This window comes from Cervus elaphus, chromosome 23, assembly GCF_910594005.1.
Source record: "Cervus elaphus chromosome 23, mCerEla1.1, whole genome shotgun sequence".
NCBI lineage: Eukaryota > Metazoa > Chordata > Mammalia > Artiodactyla > Cervidae > Cervus > Cervus elaphus.
Window position 1 is genome coordinate 21518337 of NC_057837.1, and position 24479 is coordinate 21542815.

Below are 24479 nucleotides of genomic sequence, written 5' to 3' on the forward strand. Positions count from 1 at the left end.
AAGTGGCTGAACAAGTCTAGGAGCTGGCACACTTAGGTATACTGGTTCGGGATCTGGCTCTTTGCATTAAGTATGGGCTTATGGTTCTGTCCTTATCTGTGCTTGCTATATCTTCAGGCAAGGTTCCCCCTTGGTAGCAAAATGGTGGCAGTAGTTCCAAGTCTCACACCTACACATCTCAACAATCAGAATCAGGGAAGTTATCTCCTCTCTACATCGCTCCCTGGATGTCTCACTAATTGGTCTTTCTTAGGTTATATGCTCATCCTGACAATCAGCCATTGTTGCCAGAAGTATGACACTTGTAGAAGGACCCACCACTGAAAGCTTTCCCAGACAGTGGGAAGGAGTTGAAGCACAACCACAAAGCCTGTTACTCTCCTAGAACCTGGGCCGTCCATGTCATCACCTTCTGAAAGGGAGGGCCAGAAAATCAAGATAGAAGCTCCTTTGAGTTGCAGACTCTTATTCCTACTTCTTTCTTTGTATTTCCTTTTTCCTTCTTCTCTGCTTCACTTTATCTTTAATCATGGGTATACATGTAATTTGTATATGATACCTAGAGTTTAATTGGAGATTTTCCTATGATTTTTTTTAAAGTTATTGTTAACATTTAATCACATTTCTCAAGATTTAAACTTGGGGTCATATTTTTTCTTTTAGTCATGAAGCAAAATCTATTTAAAATATTGCTTACCATATTCCTTTCCTTTATGTAGAAGTTAGGGTTAGGGTTAGTACCATATATATGATACTTAAGAAAAGGTACATGGGATTCTTATTTAGACTGGATCTCAAAGATAATTATATTTTATATAATTAGCACTTAAATAATAAATGCATTAGATAAAATCTATCCCAAATTTTATTATTCAAATCATAGACCTTCTATTCACTAACCATTAATCTTACATATACCTGAGTGTTTTCAAGTATGTTCTGTTTAGAGATTTCTCAAATTGATAAGCACAATTACATTTCATGAGAATATAAACAACAAAAAATCTAATTGTTATTCAAATTAGTCAAGAATAATATGATTGTATTGAGTGTTCCTCAGCAAAAATGCTTTTTAAAGCCTGTAAATATTCATTGAGTGAGAAACAAGAAAAGTGAAGGTTTTGTGACAGGTACCATATTGATATCAAAAGTGAAAATTCAAGTAAAACTAGAATTCACCAACCCACATTATAGGGAAGAGATGTATTATCTCAGTTTCTCAGTCAGTTCAGTTCAGTTCAGTTGCACAATGGTGTCCAACTCTTTGCAACTCTATGGACTGTAGCACGCCAGGCCTCCCTGTCCATCACCAACACTCAAAGCTTGCTCAAACTCATGTCCTTCAAGTCGGTGATGCCATCCAACCATCTCCTCCTCTGTCGTCCCTTTCTCCTCCTGTCTTCCCAGCATCAGGTTCTTTTCAAATGAGTCACTTCTTCACATCAGGTGGCCAAAGTATTAGAGTTTCAGTTTCAGCATCAATCCTTCCAATGAATATTCAGGACTGATTTCCTTTAGGATGAACTGGTTGGAACTCCTTGCAGTCCAAGGGACTCTCAGGAGTCTTCTCCAATAACACAGTTCAAAAGCATCAATTCTTCACTGTTCAGCTTTCTTTATGATCCAACTCTCACATCCATATATGACTACTGAAAAAAAACCATAGCTTTGACTAGACAGACCTTTGTGGGCAAAGTAATGTCTCTGCTTTTTAATATGCTGTCTAGAAAACTCAATTTCTAGGACCATTCAATGAAAGCAGGGCCAAATCCTAGTTTAAAAGGAGAAGTTTGAATTTGTTGTCATTCAATAGTAATTATAGTTCACGTTTTTAGAAAAGACTAGTTCCAGAAAAACATCTGCTTTTGCTTTATTGACTACGCCAAAGCCTTTGACTGTGTGGATCACAACGGACTGTGGAAAATTCTTTAAGAGATGGGAATACCAGACCACTTGACCTGCCTCTTGAGAAATCTGTGTGCAGGTCAGGAAGGAACAGTTAGAACTGGACATGGAACAACAGACTGGTTCCAAATAGGGGCAGGAGTACGTTAAGGCTGTATATTGTCACCCTGCTTATTTAACTTATATGCAGAGTACATCATGCAAAATGCTGGGCTGGGTGAAACACAAGCTGGAATCAAGATTGCCAGGAGAAATATCAATAACCTCAGATACGCAGATGACACCACCTGGTAGAAAGCAAAATATAACTAAAGAGCCTCTTGATGAAAGTCAAAGAGGAGAGTGAAAGAGTTGGCTTAAAAAGCCCAACATTCAGAAAACTAAGATCATGGCGTCTGGTCCCATCACTTCATGGCAAATAGATGGGGAAACACTGGAAACAATGACAGACTTTACTTTTTGGGCTCCAAAATCACTGCAGATGGTGACTGCAGCCATGAAATTAAAAGACGCTTACTCCTTGGAAGGAGTTATGACCAACCAAGATAGCATATTAAAAAGCAGAGACATTACTTTACCAACAAAGGTCTGTCTAGTCAAAGTCTATGACTTTTCCACTAGTCATGTATGGATGTGAGAGTTGGACTATAAAGAAAGCTGAGCACCGAAGAATTGATGCTTTTGAACTGTGGTGTCGGAGAAGACTCTTGAGAGTCCCTTGGACTGCAAGGAGATCCAACCAGTCCATCCTAAAGGAAATCAGTCCTGATTATTCATTGGAAGAACTGATGTTGAAGCTAAAACTCCAATACTTTGGCCACCTGATTCGAAGAACTGACTCATTGGAAAAGACCCTGATGCTGGGAAAGATTGAAAGAAGGAGGAGAAGGGGACAGTGGAGGATGAAATGGTTGGTTGGCATCAGCGATGCGATGGAAGTGAGTTTGAGTAGGCTCCAGGAGTTGGTGATGGACAGGGAAGCCTGGGGTGCTGCAGTCCATGGGGTCACAAAGAGTGTGTGTGTGTGTGTGACTAAAGTGAACTGAATTCCAAAAGTGACAATTTTATCTGCTGCTGCTAAGTCGCTTCAGTTGTGTTCGACTCTGTGCAACCCCATAGACGGCAAGCTACCAGCCTCCCCCATCTCTGGGATTCTCCAGGCAAGAACCCTGGAGTGGGTTGCTGTTTCCTTTTCCAATGCATGAAAGTGAAAAGTGAAAGTGAAGTCGGTCAGTCGTGTCTGACTCTTAGCTACCCCCATGGACTGCAGCCTACCAGGCTCCTTCATCCACGGGATTCTCCAGGCAAGAGTTCTGGAGTGGGGTGCCATTGCCTTCTCTGACATTTTTTATTTAGGCAGCAGCAAATAGAGAGAGACCTAACATTACTGGTTTAGGAGAGACCATTGTACACAGACTGTTCATTAGCCTTTAAGTTTTGCTTTTATGTAACAGTTTATTCTAAAGAGGCTTATTACTTTTATATTTAAAAAATCTAACTCACTTTCCTTGAAAGTGAAAGTGAAGTCACTCAGTCATGTCCGACTCTTTGCAACCCCATGAACTGTAGCCTACCAGGCCCTCCGTCCATGGGATTTTCCAGGCAAGAGTACCAGAGTGCTTTGCCATTTCCTTCTCCAGGGTATCCTCCTGACCCAGGGATTGAACACAGGTCTCTTGCTTTGCAGGCAAATGCTTTACCCTTTGAGCCACCAGGGAAGCCCCACTTTCCGTAGAGATTATTTAGCTCATTTGGCTATTTTGAAGAATACTAACACTTCTAATTCCAATAGAATCATGTTTGTTTGTTTGTTTGTTCTTTTATGAACTTTAGGAACACCTCTGTTCTTTTGTTTTTTCTTTTGGGGGCTGACTTTTTTCTTCTTTATAATGAAATTCTATATGAAGTATTCCAGGCGGAGTGTGTGTGCTCAGTCATGTCCAACTCTCTGTGACCCTGTGGACTGTAGCCCGCCAGGCTCCTTTGTCCATGCGGTTTCCCAAGCAAGAATACTGGAGTGGGTTGCTACTTCCTCCTCCAGGGCAATCTCCCCAACCCAAGGATTGAGCCCATGGCACTTGTGTCTCCTGCATTGGCAGGCAGGTTGTTTCCCCCTAACCCCACCTGGGAAGCCCAAAATTCTATATATAACTCTTTAAATTATGTAAGTTTGATGTATAATGATTTAAGTGTTTCTCTTTTTAAAAGGGAGTCAGAAGAAAGAAAAATCTTTTTTGATCCTAGGACAATAAAAGTATTAAAAATTTAGCTGTTTAAAAAAAAATTGGATGTAGCACTAAATTCTCCTGAAAAAGAAAAAAAATGCTACAAGTAGATTCATCTTAAAGGTGTTATTTTAAATAGCAGTCAGAATCAACACAAAGCTTATAACAAGAATCAAATATGATTACCTCTATCTTTGCTTGGCATAATTCTGACACACTCTCAATTTTAGGGTAAAAATGGTGTTTAAACAACTCTAGGGAAAGAGCAAAATAAACTGATGAAATGGAGAAATTTCAAGCGGGTCAAGGTTGTAAGTAAAATATACTTTTTTTATCTTCTAAATTAGAAAGTAAAATGCTTTAGGCAAATTTAGCTAGTACTGAGTAGGTTCTGAAAAAAGAATAAATGTTTCTCTTTTTTTCTTACCTTTATTGAGATGTAATTGATGTGTAACATGGTGTAAGTTTGAGGAGTACAACATGCTGATTCGATACACTTACATATAGCATTAGCTAACATCTCCATCATGTCACATTATTACCATTTCTTTTTTAGTGGTGATAACTTCTAAGATCTACAGTCTTAGCAACTTTCAAGTTACTATATTGTTATTCAGTCACTTAGCTGTGTCCAACTCTTTGCAACCACATGGACTGCAGCACGCCAGGCTTCCCTGTCCACCATCTCCTGGAGCTTGGTCAGTCTCATTTCCATTGAGTCAGTGTTGCCATCCCACCATCTTGTCCTCTGTCGTCTCCTTCTCCTGCCTTCAATCTTTCCCAGTGTCAGGGTCTTTTCTGATGAGCCAGCTTTTTGCATCAGGTGGCCAAAATATTGCAGTGTCAGCTTCAGCATCAGTCCTTCCAATAAATATTCAGGATTGATTTCCTTTAGGATTGACTGGCTTGTCCATGGGACTCTCTAAAGTCTTCTCCAACACCACAGTTCAAAAGCATCAATCCTTCAGCACTCAGCCTTCTTTATGGTCCAACTCTCACATCCATACATGACTACTGGAAAAGTTATATAGTTACTCTCAGTTCAGTTCAGTTCGGTCGCTCAGTTGTGTATGACTCTATGCAACCCCATGGACTGCAGCATGCCAGGCCTCCCTGTCTATCACCAACTCCCGGAGTTTACTCAAACTCATGTCCATTGAATTGGTGATGCCATCCAACCATCTCATCCTCTGTCATCCCCTTCTCCTCCCGCCTTCAATCTTTCCCAGCATCAGGGTCTTTTCCAGTGAGTCAGTTTTTCACATCAGGTGGCCAAAGTATGGGAGTTTCAGCTTCAACATCAGTCCTTCCAATGAACACCCAGGACTGATCTCCTTTAGGATGGACTGGTTTAATCTCCTTGCAGTCCAAGGGACTCTCAAGAGTCTTCTCCAACACCACAGTTCAAAAGCATCAATTCTTCTGTGGTCAGCTTTCTTTATGGTGCAACTCTCACATCCATACATGACTACTGGAAAAACCATAGCCTTGACTAGACAGACCTTTGTTGGCAAAGTAATGTCTCTGCTTTTTAATATGCTGTCTAGTTTGGTCATAACTTTTCTTCCAAGGAGTAAGCATCTTTTAATTTCATGGCTGCAGTCACCATCTGAAGTGATTTTGGAGCCCCTCAAAATAAAGTCAGCCACTGTTTCCAGTGTTTCCCCATCTATCTGCCATGAAGTGATGGGACCAGATGCCATGATAGTTTTCTGAATGTTGAGCTTTAAGCCAACTTTTTCACTCTCCTCTTTCACTTTCATCAAGAGGCTCTTTAGTTCTTCTTCACTTTCTGCCATAAGGGTGGTGTCATCTGCATATCTGAGGTTATTGATATTTCTTCCAGTAATCTTGATTCCAGCTTGTGCTTCATCCAGCCCAGCGTTTCTCATGATGTACTCTGCATACAAGTTAAACAAACAGGGTGACAATATACAGCCTTGACAATATACATCCTTTCCCGATTTGGAACCAGTCTGTTGTTCCGTGTCCAGTTCTAACTGTTGCTTCCTGACCTGCATGTAGTTACTCTATAATAGAGTATTTTTAGCTACAATCACTCATGCTGTTCATTAGATCCCCAGAACAAATCATCTTATTACTGGAAGTTAGTACCCTTTGACCAACATCTCCCCATTTTACCCCTTTTCAGCCCCTCATCACCACCATTCTCAGCTGTTTCCATGAGTTTGGCTTTTTTAGATTCCACATATAAGTGATATCACAAGGTTTTTGGTATTTATCTTTCTCTTGCTGACATTTCACTTAGTACAATACCCTCAAAGTCCGTTTGTATTGTCTATGTTCTTGATGTGCACTATTTTATATCATTACAGGAGGACACAGATCATAATTACTATATATCTCGGATATATGGTCCATCTGATTCTGCCAGCCGGGATTTGTGGGTGAACATAGACCAAATGGAAAAGGACAAAGTGAAGATTCATGGAATACTGTCCAATACTCACCGGCAGGCTGCAGTAAGTACTTTGACATTTTGAGTTTCTTTTTTTTTTCTGCTGTGAAAATATTTTTGCTTTACCTGACATACTGACATTGTTTGTTATGATCACTTTTCAAGTATATTTAGTTCTGCATTTGCAGTTTAGATTACTAATTACAGATAAGATGTTGTGGAATAGGATAAAGAATTATTTTGAGAAGCCACTATTAATTTAACCATTAGTTAATTAATTATCCACTGATTTCTCCAGTAAGTAGAATGAGTTGCATATTACATTCAAAGTTGAGATTTATCCTGATACTTTTCAGTTTTCTTGTCATCCATGCATTTAGACAACATTTTTAATATAATTGCATTAATTCACAATCTTCCATTTTATATGAGTTCATTACTCTTGGTCCCTGAGGATGATTTGACTAGACACATTCATGATTCAAATAACACATGTAGACTAAATTACATGTGGTAAGCAAAGAAGTTTAATATAAAAGAAACTAATTAATTAAATCTAGAAGGCTCCAAATGTACTTCAAGCCCAAGCTTAAATCACTTAAACCAGTGGTGGTTCCTTAAACAGGTAATTTAATTCTTCTGAGGCACAGTTTCTGCATCTATACAGTGGAGAGGACAGGAGACATTAAAGCAGGTCTCCCTTAGCTTACATGGTCACTGATTCCATGTTCTATGTATCAGGTTGAATGCTTACATGGATTAGCTTTTTAAAAAATTTTTATTTCTTTATTTGTGACTCTGCTGGTTTTTTTTTTTTTTTTTCCATGCGAGGGCTTTTCTCTAGTTGTGGAGAGCTGGGGAGACTCCTTAGGTGTGGTGTGAAGGCTTCTCATTGCAGTGGCTTCTCCTGTTGCAGAGCACAGGCTCTTGAGTGGGGGCTCAGTAATTGTGACACACAGGTTTTGATGCCTTGTGGCATGGGGCATCTTCCTGGACCAGGGATCAAACTCATGTCCCTGTCTTGGCAGGCAGATTCTTAACCACTGAACCACCAAAGAAGCCCAGCTTTTTCAGTTTTCACAAACAGTTCTATAATTTAAATATCATTTGCCATCTAGGTATTGCAGATAGGAGAACTTAACCTTGGAATAACCAGCCTCTCTAAGGTTCTCATGCTAGTAAGTGGTATGACTCAGGTGCAAACCTAGGCAGTCAGTCCCTTGTTCAAAAGGTATGTGTAAAAGTTACTACTCTTGGTTCTCAAAATATTCTTTGATAATCATTCTGTCAAAGATGATTCCTGATTTAACATTTCAAAAGTTATTTGGTTTCATTGCCACTGATTACAGTGGTGATCTTACTATCAGTGAAGCAAAGTCCTGTTCAGTTTAGAAAAATGTGCAGAGAAAACAAAATAACTAATTTTTCAAGTGCAAATGCCAGATATTATTGACACAAAGATAGAACTAATAAGAGTAATGGCTGATCTGATTTACAGAGGCATTAATAAGATAAACACAAGATATCAAAAATGTTGGCCAACAGCCTTCATTGTGTATATGTAGATATTCCTATATCAGGAGATCACCTTCTAACAGTTAAAATGGAAATTAATTGTATCATGATGCTTCACTGAAGTTCAGAAGCAGATGAAGTAGCCACCTCCCCTTGCTGAATTACGTCATTCCTTTTCCTTTGCATATTCAAGCAGTCTCAGAGAAGATGACAGATTCAGAAATGATTCATGGTCTGGCTTAGAACAGATCTTCAAAAGAAGATAAAATAAGAAAGATTGGATTAAGACCATGTTTTTCAGGAATGTATTGCATTTGACAATCTTCCCACAATATCACAGTCCCTAATAATATATACTTCATAAGAGTTTGAACATTGGCATATCCACATGGAAATTCCAGAATATGACCTAGTTCTGGTGTCAGACGCTGTGAGCAATGTCTGTAAGCAAAGGAAGAAGTTCATCAGTTAAAATGCTAGCTGATTTCATCTTAGACTTTCTCCTATGTTTTCCCACAGGGGAGGTAGTTCGTGTGTCTTGTCTTTCCTTAAAGAAGATTTTTTTTTCTCTTTGGAATAGAGTTTGGTTGCCTCATAACAACTTTCTGATAGTTTTGAGAAAAAAATATGATGATATAAAGACCTATTGTTTTCTTACAGTGATTGTGAGAGTGACATTGTTGGTTTGAACACCAAAGATTGGCTAAAACACAAATGGAAAGACTTGAGCTTGAGCTTGAAACTTATCTGGTGCTCCTTGCATTGATTTTTAAATATATATCATTGATAGAAACCTTTATTTTAGTTACTGTGCCATTGGTTTTCCGTGAGAATCTAAACGATTATCAAGAATTTATTCCTGCTAGAAATTCATCCAGAATCCACTTTCCCTATCACCACCAACAGAAAACACACACACACACACACACACACAAGCATTCACATCCAAGTACATATTAATAAATTCAATTGATAACAATAAAGTTGATAATATCATTTAGTTACTTTTTTTTCAGGAAAAACTTGTCATTTAGACTTTTTCATTCAAATAGTTTAATATCTTGGAACTTACAAATTTTCTTACTAGAATATCTTATAAAAGTTTCCTACATTCTTTATTTCAGAAGTATGATTGTTACATATTTGTTTGAAGATTTCCAAATTGTAGACAGTGATCCATGTTTCACTAGTTCTTCCATTGGCCTGCTCATCTTTCCAATCCTGCCTTGTTCTCTTAGCTCCATCTCTATTATACCAGCCTTGGAGTAGAACCAGGTTTTAGAGGTGATGACAGAATTGCAGTGTTAAGGTAGTGTTATGGCCAGGGACTCAACGATGCCCACATACACCCTCTTTCCTCACCCCTCTCCACACACACAACACAGACACTCAGCCACAGCTACTGTCCCCTCTGTGATATTATTGAGAGGCTTAACCCCGAGGGAAAACAGCAAATGGGAAACAATGATCCACTTCATAGGTTCCATAGATTAGGTTCCTGATATAATCATCAAAATCCTTGATGCAGAGCTTTCTGGTGGACTTCCCAAGTGGTGCTAGTGGTAAAGAACCTGCCTGCCAATGCAGGAGAAGTAGGAGATGCAGGTTCAATCCTGGGGTCGGGAAGATTCCCCCAGAGAAGGGAATGGCAACCCACTCCTGCGTTCTTGCCTGGAGGATGCCATCGACAGCGGAGCCTGGCGGGCTCAGTCCTGGGGTCACAAAGATGGACACGACTGAAGCGACTTAGCTTGCAGGCCCCCTCTGGTAGTTTGGCTGGAAACGGGACTTAAGTTTAACCTCTAAGGGAAGAGGGGAGTTCCTTAAGTCTTAATACCAAATGATGAAATTTGCATACCCAGGTCATCCTTTCTGTCAGCCAATTAGACAAAAGAAGAGAACAGAAAGATCTAGCCTAGGGGAGACTCAAGGGCTGGCTGGTTAACTCACCCAGCCCTGGGCAAAGGGAAGGAAGTTAGAGAGCTGAAAACTGGGAAGGCTGCCCTTCCCACTTCCTCCCAGGGGGCCAGAGGAAGGTACAGGCGTGTCTGACCTGGAAACGTGACTTTGTAAAGAATATTGTCCCCTTCACCACTATCATTTATAAATGTGGTCTGAACAATATTTGGGGATCTGGGATTAATTTTCTAGAAAAGGAGGTATGTTGGATATAGCGTAACAGTTGTCTCTTTTCTCCCATCCACAATACTATTATGCTGTCAGAGTAAAACTTATCATTTAATTCACATTCTTCACGTGCCAAAACACCATGATTTCTCTTTCCTTTAATAATGTAAGCTAAAATGATTAGTATTTATATTATATATATATGTATGTATGTATATATGTACTACATACATACATATACACATATATATGTAGTAATTTGATTACATGTTCCTTCAATTTCCCCTTTGTCCTTTTTTGTTTAGATATCTCCGTTGTTCTTTTTGGGTTAAATAACATTTCTTAAATCATATTTGCAGTAAAAACAGATATTAAAACCTAGTTTTCCAGCTGGACACATTAAAGGAAGAAGCATGTCTTCAAATACTAGTTAAAGGAAAGCAAAACATTGGCATAAGTCCCTATCACATGACAAGCAATGAGTCAGCCACACCTTACCTTCAAATATTGGTACTTATTTGGGTTTTTTGTTCCTTATTCAAAGTCCACAGTTATCAGGTTGCAAACCTAGAACTTTCTGACTACAAACCTGAGAACCAGTTGAAACTCTTTTTTTTCTTTTTATTTCTATGAGGACCTTCAAATGCCACAATTTTGAAATTTTCTTCTGTACTTCTCAATCCATATAATTTAATTTGTTGCTGGACACACAGTTTGATTCAACAAATTAGATTCAGACACATTAGAATTCATTTGTCTTTTGAGATCACAGTTTATGAAGCTCTGATTCACAGCTTCTACAGAAGCACCATTGTCCCAGTGGAAGGAGTCTGGGGTTACAGAAGTTATGAGACCTTGACTCCAAAACTCATTTTCTCAGATTCAGGCCTCTCTGGACCTCGATATTATAACCTAGAACAAAGGGGAAAGTGCCTGTTTTGACTCTCCTCCAGTGTTATTTCAAGAATAAAAATGAAATGAATATGAAAACATCTGAAAACATCAAATAACAATGAGGTAGTAATGAGGTAGCATTGTTGTTTGAGTCCTAATTCTTCACAACAAAACATATTAACCCCTAAATACGTTAATTCCTAAGTAATCTCTAAGAATCTTTTTCTATAGATAGATATGTACCTATATATTTATATCTATATATCTTTAAATAATTTTTTTTGCCAGGAAATTGCCAGTGTGCTTTTTGTCAGACATAAACATACCCTGGCTTTAAATTTTTTCTTTAAACTATCTTTCTATGTATTAGTGAGAAGATTGATTCTTTATATAAGAAACACCAGCAAAATGAAATGAAGTATTGCTCTCCTGTCTACAATAAAGCTGGTAAAATTTTAGATGATACTGGTACAGTTTTGATGGTAGACTGTTTTAAAATTTTTAAATTGGATTGTTCTCTGTGGGGATCTTCAGACTACTCAAATACATACAGAAACCTTCATTAAACAAAAATTAGGCTTTCTAGAGGTATTTTCTTTTTCCCCAGGAAAATAACAGCATTTTGACTTGCATTTCCATTGGTCTTAAATTTGCATAATGTTGATGTTTGGGAGAACTACATTCGGATGCTTGTGATGACTTTAGTCAATTGTTTTTGTATATTGCAGAATTTTTTTTTTTCTGTGCATTAGAAAATCTGTTGATAAGTGATTATTTTTCTAAATTATTAACTCAAAAGGCAATTTAATTTGCTATCTCTATCAGGCTATTATCTACACCACACATTTTGTCTATCCACAGTGTTTAACAATAAGTTGCTTTTATTGTTATTTTGACTGTTAAATAAACTTGCTGCATTCTCTCTTGTGAGTTGTTTCATTTCAAGTAAGACACATGTCTGGAGGAGGAAATAGCAACCCACTCCAGTATTCTTGTCTAGGAAAATGCATGGACGGAGGAGCCTCGTGGGTTACAGTCCATGGCCTTGCAGAAGAGTCGCACACGTCTGAACACACAGGCACAAGACATGCACAGTTCATCAGCCTGCCCGCCCTTGTCTTCATTCATGGGTTTTTTTCTGTAGTTTAATAACAGACTAGGATAAGCTGTGTCTGCACAACTGTTTCTCTAACTTAATTTTTGTTTAATTAATTCACTTTACTACTATCATACTGAAATTTTAAATTTTGAGAATAATTATCTGTCCTGAAGAAAGTTTTATTTGAGGGCCTTTTATGGAAAAGAAAGGCCTTTTCCCCACCCCATTCCACAAAACCAACCTGAGGTCAGAGTGACTGAGTTCCTCTGCATGCCATGCAGGTGAGCTGGTCTGCTTGCCCCAAAGCCAGTGGACATGGAAGGATCTAGTCCCTCTTCCGCAGATGGTGTTAATGACTCAGGTTAAACATTCCCATCTGATATTTTAGTCATGGAAGGGACTTTGGAAATTCTTGAAGGTAGTGGCCAATTTTTATGCATATTCCTAACCTTTGTTTTCCAAAGCAAGAACATACCTTCTTTTTAAAAATCATTCTTGAGTTCATCATATTTCAGTTTAATTTCATCCCATTTCTCAGTGTTGTATCTTTAGTAGAGGACAGGCACCATTCTCTACATAAAGTTAGAGTCATAGGAAGTAATCATACATTCTCTGTTGCCAATGAAGACTGTAAAATAATTCTGGATATTGATAACTATCTACTCAACTTTTTAAAGTCACAAGTGTGGCAAATACTTGGAAGTTTCACATTAATCTTCTATAATTAGGAGCTGCTAAAGTGGGATCCCACAGTCAGGCAGCTGTGTTCAGGTAGAATAAATAAATCCATTTACTCCTATCTTTCATCCTAGATTGTCTTATTAGACCCGTTTTTAATCATCCTTCCCAATCTCTCAAGGACCCCATGAAGACTTAACAAGGGTTAATTTTAGATAACATGAGTGTAAAACATATTCTCATCCTGAAGTTATTAAATGATAAAGCTTCCACAGGACTCTTTTCAAGGAAAACATTTTGTAGCACAGAAAAGTCAGCAAAATATAGACGGAATATAATGTTTCCTAAGAGTAAATACAAGTAAAAGCAGATAGGTATAAGTCTTGTGGAAAATTTTAAATTGTAGAAGATAAAAGACTTAAGACATTTTGGAATTGAAATTTCCTGAACAAGTTAGTATTCTAGTATCCTTTAAAAATATTTTTTGTGTCTGTTTTCGGTAACTTTATTTTTGTCCATTTCTTCATACTAAATTATAGCCTATGACTTAGGTGGGTGATTACTCTAGGTGAAATAGTCAAGATCGCACACTGTTTATAAATTGGCTTCCCATCAGAACATGTGTCATGCCTGAAATTCCAGCCCCAGAACAAAGGTTTCTCATCCTTTCCTCACTGAAGGTGCTCTGTTCCTATGCCAATGGGACCAGAAGTAGAACACTTTTAGTCACTCTCAATGAGTGATAAATTGCCAGGAATTTCTTGTTATGCAGCTAGTGTCTGAGACAAAATGTCAAGGAAGTTTCACTCCTGATAGACAGGCTGAGTTTAGCTACTTGAGTCCTGATCCCTGCAGGACCAGCTGTAGACATGGGTACGGTGGATAAAGGAGCAGCTCTTGGAAGCTGTGTTGAGAGGCGTCAATTTACTTATTTTGCTTTTGAAAAATCCAAAAGTTGGCCACGTGGCAAAATATTAAAAACCAGTGAATCTGCCTAAAAGATATAGGAGACTCTTTGGATTATTGTAACTTTCATTTGAATTTATTTCCAAATAAAAAGTTAAAAAAATAAAAGAGGGGATGTTAGTGGAGGAGGATGAAGAGTTAAAATTGGACCTGGCCTAAATTTTCATTTCAACCTGTGGTCAAGTTTTGAATGATTTAGTCACCTTTCTGCTGAGATTTGCCTGCACTGAATTCCAAATCCTAATACCCTGCCTGATGTGCATAGAAACCAATACTGTGATGCACGTGTTTGAGAAAGAAAAGGGCTTTATTGAGAGGTTGACCTGCAGGGAGACAGGCAAGGCTCAAATCTGTCTCCCAGATTCAAAGTTGTGGAGAAATTTAAGGGGTCAGAGGAATTTCAAACTTGGAAGCTGATTGGCTAGTCTCCAGTTACTGGAAGCTGAAGGACTTCTCGCTTCGTAAAGGGCTCCAGTGGCAACTTACCTGTTCTTTGAGATCCGTAGATTGAAGTTTCTTGGTTCAGGGCCGGTCTGGAGACACCGGTTCCTATCTTGCACATGCACAGTGCTGTTTCTGTAGAGTAACCCAGGTTTTGATTATTCAACAGCCTGATTTAAGGGAGCAAAACCAGTTTAAGCTGGTCCGTGTTTCGAGCTGTTTCAGTGTCAGCTGAGGGGCAGCTTGATAGAGTGTATAAGCATGTCGACTTAGAAGCAGGCTGCCTGCACGAGAGTCCCCACGTTTGCAGCTAAAAGCCGGGTAACTTAAAGTGATTTTACTTTATGTTAATCATTTCTCTCAGCTGTAAAATGGGAATGATGATAGTACCTACTTTTTACGATTTTCACTAGAATGGAATGATTTATTAATAACATTTGTACTATGCTTAAGTCGTGGCTGCTCTAGATGACTGTTAGGGTTGATACTAATCACTGTCACACAGAAGTTTTAACTCTAAAACAATCATTTTCCAGTGACAGGAAAGAAGGGAGGACAGATTATGATCCACTGAGACAAGCAAGGGCATTTTCACACTGTCAAGGATAAACTGGTAGGAATACATTTCCTGTCCTGCCCTGTTTGAGGGTCACTGGTCAAGGAAGTAGCCTCCATGTCCTTGTCCTCCGGTGTACTGAGGCTGCAAAGAGCTTTTGCGTCTCGTTACTTAAAGGTGCTCCGCTAGGAGGTATCTCTATGCTTTCCTGCCTTAAATGGAAAATTCCAGGTCAGATGAGTGCTAACAGGCAAAGTGAGATGATGTTATCCAGAATCAAGTCTATTTATCCTTTTAACCCATTTCACGCTTGTCAAAGCTTCCTTACAGCACTGTTTTAGAGTTTCGAAGACCATTTATATGACACAAACTCTTGACTTTCCAAGTGGGGTTTCTGGGGCAGCCTCAGGAGCACTGGGAGCTTGTTAGAAATGCAGAATTTTAGTTCCCTCCCCCCGCCCCCCCATCTCCAACTATCCAGCAGCAGAGTCTATTTTTAACAAGAACCCTAAGTGATTGCCGTGCGCACTCAGGTTGGAGAAGCCTGGTAGAATTACTGCCTTGTTCTCAGAGCGAGGTGTGGAAAATCCAGATGTGACCTCTGGGTCTCCCCTCCCCCACCGACCCTCCCAGGGCTCCTTTATAAGATCCTGTTTTTTCTTACCCTCTGTGTCCTTAAACAGACTTAAGCTCTGCACTCTCCCTGAATGGTAAACAGTCACATAACTAATTTGAATAATTCTCAAAACGTGCAAGTATAGGCAGGCAACCATAAGCCAAGTGTTGCTGGGAACCATGAAGTGTAAGAGATCAAAAGATATGATGTTCACTCAATCTCAAGTTCATATGAACAAGCATTGGGTAACTGCAAAATGTTTATATGTTATTTTTCTAATTTACATGTAACCCCATGCAGTGTCATTCAATATGCAGGGTTAATTAAGTTCTCTGTTACAAAAAAGTGCTGAAGCAGTTAGAATTTCTAACCCAGAAAATCAATTCAATTGATGGGCTTTATTTCTGAAAGGATCCACTCCCTTGCCTGCATATTTGCATATTGATTAACCCCTTTTCCTGAACAATTTGATCTTTTAATTAGGTTTCCAGTGTTTTCAGTCACTGGATTAACGACCCATATCCTGTTCACTCCACTGCAAGAGTGAGAGTTTGTTTAAAATTCCATTTTGTAAAAATTCCACATGAAAAAAGTGGTGTGAAGCATCCTGCCCACGGCAGCTATTTTGTTTCTGGCAAATACTCAGCTCGTTTATGGCCTAGAAGCAGGATTTTACTTTAGGATATATCAAAACAAGCTTGCATTGCTGTCGACCACATGGAAATGCCTCTCCATAGTACATTTTCTCTCTCTGGTAGTTACTTGTTGTGGAAACTTAATTTAAATCTTTCTATCTGTATCTACATACATATACATGTATATCAAATGGAGAAGTGTTAGTCACTCAGTCATATCTGACTCTTTGTGACCCCGTGGACTCTAGTCCTCCAGGCTCCTCTGTCCATGGAATTCTCCAGGCAAGAATATTGGAGTGGGTAGCCATTCCCTTCTCCAGGGATCATCCAGATCCAGGGATCAAATCCTGCTCTCCCGCATTGCAGGCAGATTCTTTACCATCTGAGCCACCAGGGAAGCCCATACACTCATATTTATATCTTTCAGTTTATGTTACTTTTATAAGTGAATATTTGTTAAATAGGTGAATAAACCAGTGAAAGGTTATTATCATTGACAATTGTAAAATAAATAAATAAATGCTGTGTAAGTTTAGAAAACAGGCCCTTGGGTCTATCCTTGGCAGATAAGAAGTGGAAGCATCTAATCCTCAAATGTGCAAAATGAGTGGTTCAAGCTGTTCCCATCATCCGGTGGCAAGAGATCACCATGCTGCCATCAGACCTCAGTGGTGCGCAGCTCACGACGGCTCCATCCAGCCCAGCACTACTGCTCTAGTCCCTGTGAGTTCATCAGAGGAGACTGCTCTGTACCTTCCTCAGATTTTCTTTTTGCGTGTGTGGCTTTAGCCTCAGGCATCTGGGAGCTTTCTATTTTCACTGTTACTAAATTTTAAAGTTTACTGAGAACAAAAACATCAGTCACTGACAATGTTAAGAGTACCAGGTAGAAAATGGCTATAGATGTGATGATAGGTAGGAAAAGGATCACCTAGTATAAGGGAGAGAGAATGATGTCCTATAGCGGGCAAGATTTAGGAGTTTAGAGTCAAGCATGTTTGGATTGAAATCCTGGCTCTACTGCTTCTGGTGCTTTGAACTTATTAGTTTTCCTTTCTTATAAAGTTTGATCAAGGAGATCAAACCAGTCAGTCCTAAAGGAAATCAATCTTGAATATTCATTGGAAGAATTGATTCTGAAGCTGAAGCTCCGATACTTTGCCTACCTGTGCGAAGGGCCGTCTCATGGGAAAAGACCCTGATGCTGGGCAAGATGGAAGGCAGGAGGAGAAGGGGATGACGGAGGACAAGATGGTTGGATGGCATCACCAGCTCAATGGTCATGAATTTGGGCAAGCTCCAGGAGATGGTGAAGGGAAACCTGGCGTGCTGCAGTCCATGGGGTCACAAAGAGTTACGTATTACTGAGCGACTGAACAACTTGTAATGTTTTGTTTTGAAATAATTTCAGGCTTATAAATAAACTTGGAAAAATTATTGAAGAGTTCCCATATAGCTTTCAACAAGCGTCACCAAGTAGTAACACTTTATATATTCATGGTATAATTTCCAACACCAAGAAATTACCATTGGTGTGATACTCTTAACTAATCTACATGCTATATTCACCTTTTGTGAACTGTCCCCAAACTATCCTTATTCCTATCTGGAATCCAATATAGGACCCCCATGGCCTTTATTTGTCAAATCTCCTTATTGTACCTCCTCCAATCTATGACACATTTTCTGTCTTTCTTTATCTTTCATAAACTTGACATTTTGAAGAGTCTTCATCAGTCTCTGTACAGTGATCTTGATTTGGGGTTTGTCTACTGCTTCTTCATGGTTAAATATGGGTCTCTATTTTTGGCAAGAATACTAGGGGAGGGACTTCCCTCGCAGTCCACTGGTTAACATGCAGGCTTTCATTGCCCAGGACCCGGGATTCATCCCTGGTGGGGGAACTAAGATCCCACAGGATACACAGTGTGGGAGAAAAAAAAAGAATACCCAGGGAATGGTATTTTGTCCATCATCATGCATACATCAGGAGGTACCTGATGCCATCACGTCTCCTTACCAGCGATGTTAACTTTGATCACCTGCTTAAGGTGATGTCTACCAGATTTTGTTTCTTTGCTGTAAACTTACTATTTTTCCTTTTCTAATTACTAAGTATCTTTGGAGGAGATACTCTGTGCATACAAAACATCTTCTTTCTTGTCATACTCTCACCTAGTTTTAGCATTCATACTTGCCTAATGCAGACAAAATACTTAGAATAATGTCCAACACATTAAAAGCTAATTCCATTCTTATAACACCAGTAAATACACTAGTTATGATCATTTCAATATAACAAAAATTAAGCCATCATAATGTTTCTGCGGAACATAATGTCTAATTGTGATGTGATTCTATTACAAAAGCAGTTTGCCTCCATTGCTATTAGAAACAACATATATCAAATCATTTCCATCTCCTTATTAGAAATCAGATAAGGAGCTGTTATTATTTAGGAAACTAGTTTTAAGGAACTTTTGCTGTGCTAAACCCTTCAGGTACATAATACAATGTTAACCATCATTGACTCCATTGACTCAGTGCTTATGAAGGTCCAGGTGTCATTTGGTCATTTATTCAGGTATTTTGGATGAAAGCCAGTATCATTAGAAATAGCCATGTAAATAAAACAGCATGTATTTTTTTCTTTAAATTTTCAACTCCTCCCAAAGTTATTAATATAATACTTAATAATATTTGGCATCAAGTATTAATAATACTTGGTATCATCAATAAACAAACTGAAAATGCTATGACTCCAATTTACTTGGCCTAATTTTTTGGAAAAATTAATGCAAATCCCACTTTGTCAATCATCACCATCATCATCCCACCTATTTAATAGCTTTAAGATACAAACACGTGCCCTGCAAACATGAAATTATTTGAATGATTAAAAATAGCATGTTCAAATAGATGTATAGAAATGAACGATTAACCCATGAATTTATTCTTAAATAAATGGACACCGGCTATTTTCTCTGGACTCGCTGCTGTCATGAACTTGTGAGATCAGCAATTACTAAGAGCTTGTTATTGTTGTTTAGTGGCTAAGTTGTGTCCAACTCTTATGTGACCCTATGGACTGTAGCCCGCCAGGCTTCATGGGATTTCCCAGGCAAGAATACTGGAGTGGGTTGCCATTTCCTTCTCCACTAAAAGATTAGTTATTACTAATTTTTTCCCCCACAGGCTGCTTTCATCAGGATTATACCTTATAAAGATGAAATGGAGGCTAGAGAACCATAAGAGTATAACTTTACTCCTGTAAATAAGAAGCTGTCTTAAAACAAAAGGCATTTTTTATGAATGACTTTGTCAGTGGTTTTTAGGATTATAAATGCACCCACTTCAGATTCTTTAACTCTTATTAGGAGGTTTCTCTCTTCAAGGTCTTGAAAGCATTGATTAATTAATTTATCTTTGTAATACCACTGAGAAATAGGCAAACAAGTAAAACTGAAGCAGTGTTTACATAAGATTATAATTCTTGTATTATTAAAAAATAATTAGCAGAGATCATAATAATTAGATACCAGATGGCAACAGGCATAAGAAAAATATGTAACAGAGGCAATAAGAGATGTGGACGTACTTAGTAATCTATAAGAGGGACTTCCCTGGTGGTCCAGTGGTTAAGACCCCCCCTTCCAAAGTAGGGGTTTGAGTTCTGTCCCTGGTGGAAGAACTAAGATTCCACAAGCTGCCTGGCATGGCTGAAAAAAAAAAGGAAATCTGTTAATGTGGCCCTAATTTCCTCTGATAGTGTATTCCCCACAGTGACTCCATGGGGCAAGTTGTAGAAGAGCATGATTCGGTTTCAAAACTCACAGTCATATGTGTCTGTACCTGCTATAAATTTGCAGCCCACCACCTAGCACCTATTTAGATACTTCTACAAGCTTTTCAAAGAACGCTTCACAAGTTTCTTCTCCCCCATATGATACTTCTTATGCCTGTCCCAGAATTATGATACCTCTCCTGTCAAATAGTTAGCTTTCTGCCAAGTATAAGGAATTAGCAAATTCAGTTGATTTTATTTCACACATGCTTTTTACAGTTTCACTTTTGAGTTTTTATTTTACGTTTTGCTCTATTAATTAATTTACTGTCTTTACAACGACAATTTTCTAAACACTTCTTCCTTTTATGTTGTGTGCGTGTGCATGCATGCTCAGTTGCTCAGTCGTATCTGACTCTTTGCAACTCGATGAACTGTAGCCCACCAGGCTCCTCTGTCCATGGACTTCTCCAGGCAAGAATTCTAGAGTGGGTAGCCATTTCCTTCTCCAGGCGATCTTCCCAACCCAGTGATCAAACCTGGGTCTCCTGCATTGCAGGCAGATTCTTTACTATCTGAGCTATCAGGGAAGGAAGCAATAATGATCCAATTACCCAGGGGTTATTATATGGAATATATAATAATTTAGCTTCAAAGAGTCCCATAAAATCCTAGCGCTTAATCATTTCTGTTTGTTTTAATAACTTGTGTGGATGTGTTGCTCTGTGTGTCTGTGTCTATATGTTTTGTAAAGAGGGATGATAATTTTCAGAAATTTGCCATTAAGTGTGATACCCCTTATTACTTTACTTTCAATATTTCAGTAATTAAGAGCATTGCCTTTGTTGTCTTTCAAATCTGGGTTCAAGTTTTGGTATCCTCCTTGGGCCATTCTTCCCTGGAGAAGGAAATGGCTACCCACTCCAGTATTCCTGCCTGGAGAATTGCATGGACAGAGGAGCCCAGCGGGCTTGAGTCCACGAGGTTGCAAAGAGTCTGACATGACTGAGCGACTGACACTTTGGGCCATTCTTAACCACTCTGATGCTGAGTTAGTTTCACTTTGAAGCAGTTAAAATCTGAATCCCATGTGATTGTTTCCTGTGTACATGCATATAGAGAGAATGCTTGGTGAGATACGGTAGGAGGTGTAACCTTGCAAGAAGTAACGGTAGGACTCTGAGGATGTGACACTTTGTAGTCCCTCTTGATGCTTTGCCTCACATCCCTTCTGCCTCCCTGAGCTCACTGATAACTGAGACTGTGGGAGGCGGTTTCTAGGATACTAGCTAACATCCCAACTCAAGTGTTGTGTCTCTTCTTTCTGCCTGAGAGTAATCCTGGGGAAGGAGAGAATCATCTGCCCGCTGTCGATCAACAGGAGATCGGAGTGGATGGATCAATATCCCAGCCTCCTAACCTCCAATGAGATGATTCTGAGTCATGTTTTCCCTACTTTTCCCCGAAGGTCTCCAAGGGAGACGTGGCTATAGTGGTAACACATCCAGTAACTGTTACTGGTTTTTCTCTTTTCCATGTCTCACTTTTCCCATTTCCTTAGCACATGCTTCCTAGGATCACCTTCTAAACAAACCATCTGCTATAAGTCCTTATGTCAGGTTTAGGGTACCAAGGAAACTATGCCACGGCTTGAAGAATTTGGGAGCCATGGCCAACCAATGTTGAGAGATCATTACAGTCAAAAGAGACATCATGTTGAAGAACCAGAGCCCAGGATTAAGGGTGGCAGTTTCAAGGAAGTAAAAGCTGTTCTAGAAGGCTGGCCAGCATAGAGAACGTGAAGGGAGAACCATAAGATAGCTGAGACCCATTAGTGGTGGGTCTTAAAACTCATTTTCACTATTTTTGCATGATTCCAGGGTCAGTGGGATTCTAGATTGAAAGATTTGGATTGGGGAGTGATATTCTAGATAGTATAGAGAAAAAAATTCCAAGGAAAATGGAACCAAGACACCTGTAAGCAAGTTATTGAGATAAAAGTGACCTACACTTAGGGAAGGGTGTCAGCAGTACCTGGAGAGAAAAGGGTAGATTTCACAACTATTGAGAAGGTAACACCTTTATTAGTTGTCATTGATATTAGTGCAAAGCAGGCCATGGTGATAACTAAGGTAAGCTGGTCATTTAGACAGTAAACAGGGAGACATTTCAATCATTGATATTGTGCTTCAGGATAATATATTAGCAATTTTTTCTGTGAGAGCTTACTATCAAAAATAGTCTTTAATTTATGTATTTGTTTATCTCAGTTTGATTGTAAAAATATTTAAATATTTGTTGTGGCTGAGAAATTGTCATATTCTTCTGGTTCACCTTTGGTAGTAATTGATAGAGTTTGTTAGTGATAGATGTTTAAACCAAACTCTTATTCTGGAAGTGAGAATGCCAAAGGACTGTAAATTTTCCAATTTGCCCATGGCATGGAAAAAATTAGAGTGATGGAGAACAATATACTAGAGCAAGTGCCTTTATAAAACTGTGTCAAATGTCTTCTTTGAGATACATGATTTTGCCACTGAAGCTTTTATTTTAGGGTTATTAGTAACCACTCATTTCAGTCAGTGCTATAAAAATAGGTTTTGTTGTTCCCATTAGTCAGCATAAAATTTAAAAAATGAAGATAAACCCTTCTGAAGATGCAGCTTTCATCAGAAAGTGAAGGGAAAAAAAACTAATTGAAAGTCACTGTAAATTTTAAATGATTAATATCATGCCAAATAAGTCATTAGGAATCTCTGATGGATATAGAAAGCAGTCATTTGCACAGTTGGAAAGAGCCAAATTCAATCTAGCTATACTTCTCTGTTTTTTTAACTTGTATGTTGGGAGAGATATAATATTGAAATTGTTGAATTTTAACATAATAGCCTTTTATTATAGGTGGTTTGTACATTCTATTGGGCTCTAAATCAGCCAATTAATTTCCCTATGGATCTTTTTGTTTCAGTTGATCATCTTTGTTATAGCTCACTGTTTTTTCCTTATTTCCTTCCTAATAATAATAAATCTCATTCATATTATTTCAAACAAATGAAAAATCTAGGATTTCTTTTTCTTTGCTTTTTGTGTCTTGTTTTTTATCTTACTATACATATGTATGCATAATATATAATAATAAGATATATTATAAATATATATATATCCAAAGCTTCAGATCTTCTTTTAGAAAAAAATAGGGTCAAAATTTATGAACTTTATTCCTCGGTCTCTCCAGTTTTCCTCTCTACAAAGTAAAAGTAGCTTTCTAGTAACCAGCATTTTTTAATTCTTGGTATCCCATGCCTTTAAAAGTGTACATAAAGCGGTTGCTCTCAAACAACGCTGGGGCTAGGGCTGCCAGTCTTCACCCAGTTGAAAATCCACACAGTGGTACCTCTGTCTCAAAAACAAAGGAATTAATGAATGACTCACCCAAGGGCAGGATAGAATCAGGACTCAAACCCTAGTCCTTTTGATTTCATACTTTGATCTCTAATCAAACTTTTCTCAACACTTCAATAATTTAAAGATCTGCCTAATGAAAACACAGATACTATATTATTGGGGGAAAAAAAAAAAAACAACATGTTATAAGTGGAACTGACCAATACAGTTCAAACCCATGTTCAAGGGTCATTTGTATACTGAATCAGGGGAGTTTATCACAATTTGAAAAAGAAAAATATCTGCAGGTTTAGATCTGTAGGTGCAAAGTATCTTGTTCCACAAAACTGCCTTTTGTTCTATACAGAAGATAAGTTGACTATATAATTGCCTAAAATAAAATATTTTTACTTTTTATTTAGTAAAACTAAACAGATAACATGCTCTACTATTTTGGAGAAGATTAATCAAACAAAAAATAACCCTAAATAAATTGTTGGTCATGATGGTTGACCTGCTTTGTAGTGGACAACTGAAAGATAGTGGTGATGTTAAAGAGAATAGCTTGATTCAGAGCTGAAACTTTCAGATTCCCTTTGGAAGTGAAGAACAGATTAACAGATCATAACAGCCCAACTTAATTTTTTTCACATATTTTAAACATTTAATTATCAGAGGGTAAAATTTCTTTATTTCCATCCAAGATTCAGATTCTAAAAGTCAGCAACAGTAATAGTGGTGCAAAGTAGAAGCATTTTTTTTTTTTTTAAGTAGAAGGCTCTTCATTTTACATTTACTGTTATGCACATTATTGATTTTCTTTTCTGGTTGTTGTTCCTTGCAGAGAGTGAATCTGTCCTTCGATTTTCCATTTTATGGCCATTTCCTCCGTGAAATCACTGTGGCAACTGGGGGTAAGTGGTTTTCTACCCATTCACTCTAAATAATCTACAGTTTCACTGCAGTTATTATTTTTAATTTACTCCATATTTCAAAAGGGACATTTATTGGGAAAGCCATTGTCTTCTATCAAAAAGTCATGGGTATAAATAAAACCTAAGAAAAGTACAGCTATTGGGAAAACTTTTCTGCAGAAAAAAAAATGTACTTATAATAATTTTCAGCATAGATTCATCTCTGTTTTCTTTTCAAGCCTTCATTCATTTTTGGTAATATGGAAGACTACATGAAAGGGAACAGAATTATAAAGAAAAAGTGCTTAAGGAAGCTATAGA

At 38.3% G+C, this 24479-nt stretch overlaps 1 protein-coding gene across 2 annotated transcripts in view; it reads left to right on the plus strand.

The window, feature by feature from the left end:
• PLXDC2 (plexin domain containing 2) overlaps nt 1-24479 on the plus strand; it is a 421899-nt gene that overhangs the window by 210522 nt on the left and 186898 nt on the right. For both annotated transcript variants that reach the window (XM_043883300.1, XM_043883301.1), the window contains exons 3-4: nt 6467-6613; nt 24089-24158. In XM_043883300.1, coding sequence (XP_043739235.1) covers nt 6467-6613; nt 24089-24158 — 217 coding nt within the window. The remainder of the gene's footprint in view (nt 1-6466; nt 6614-24088; nt 24159-24479) is intronic.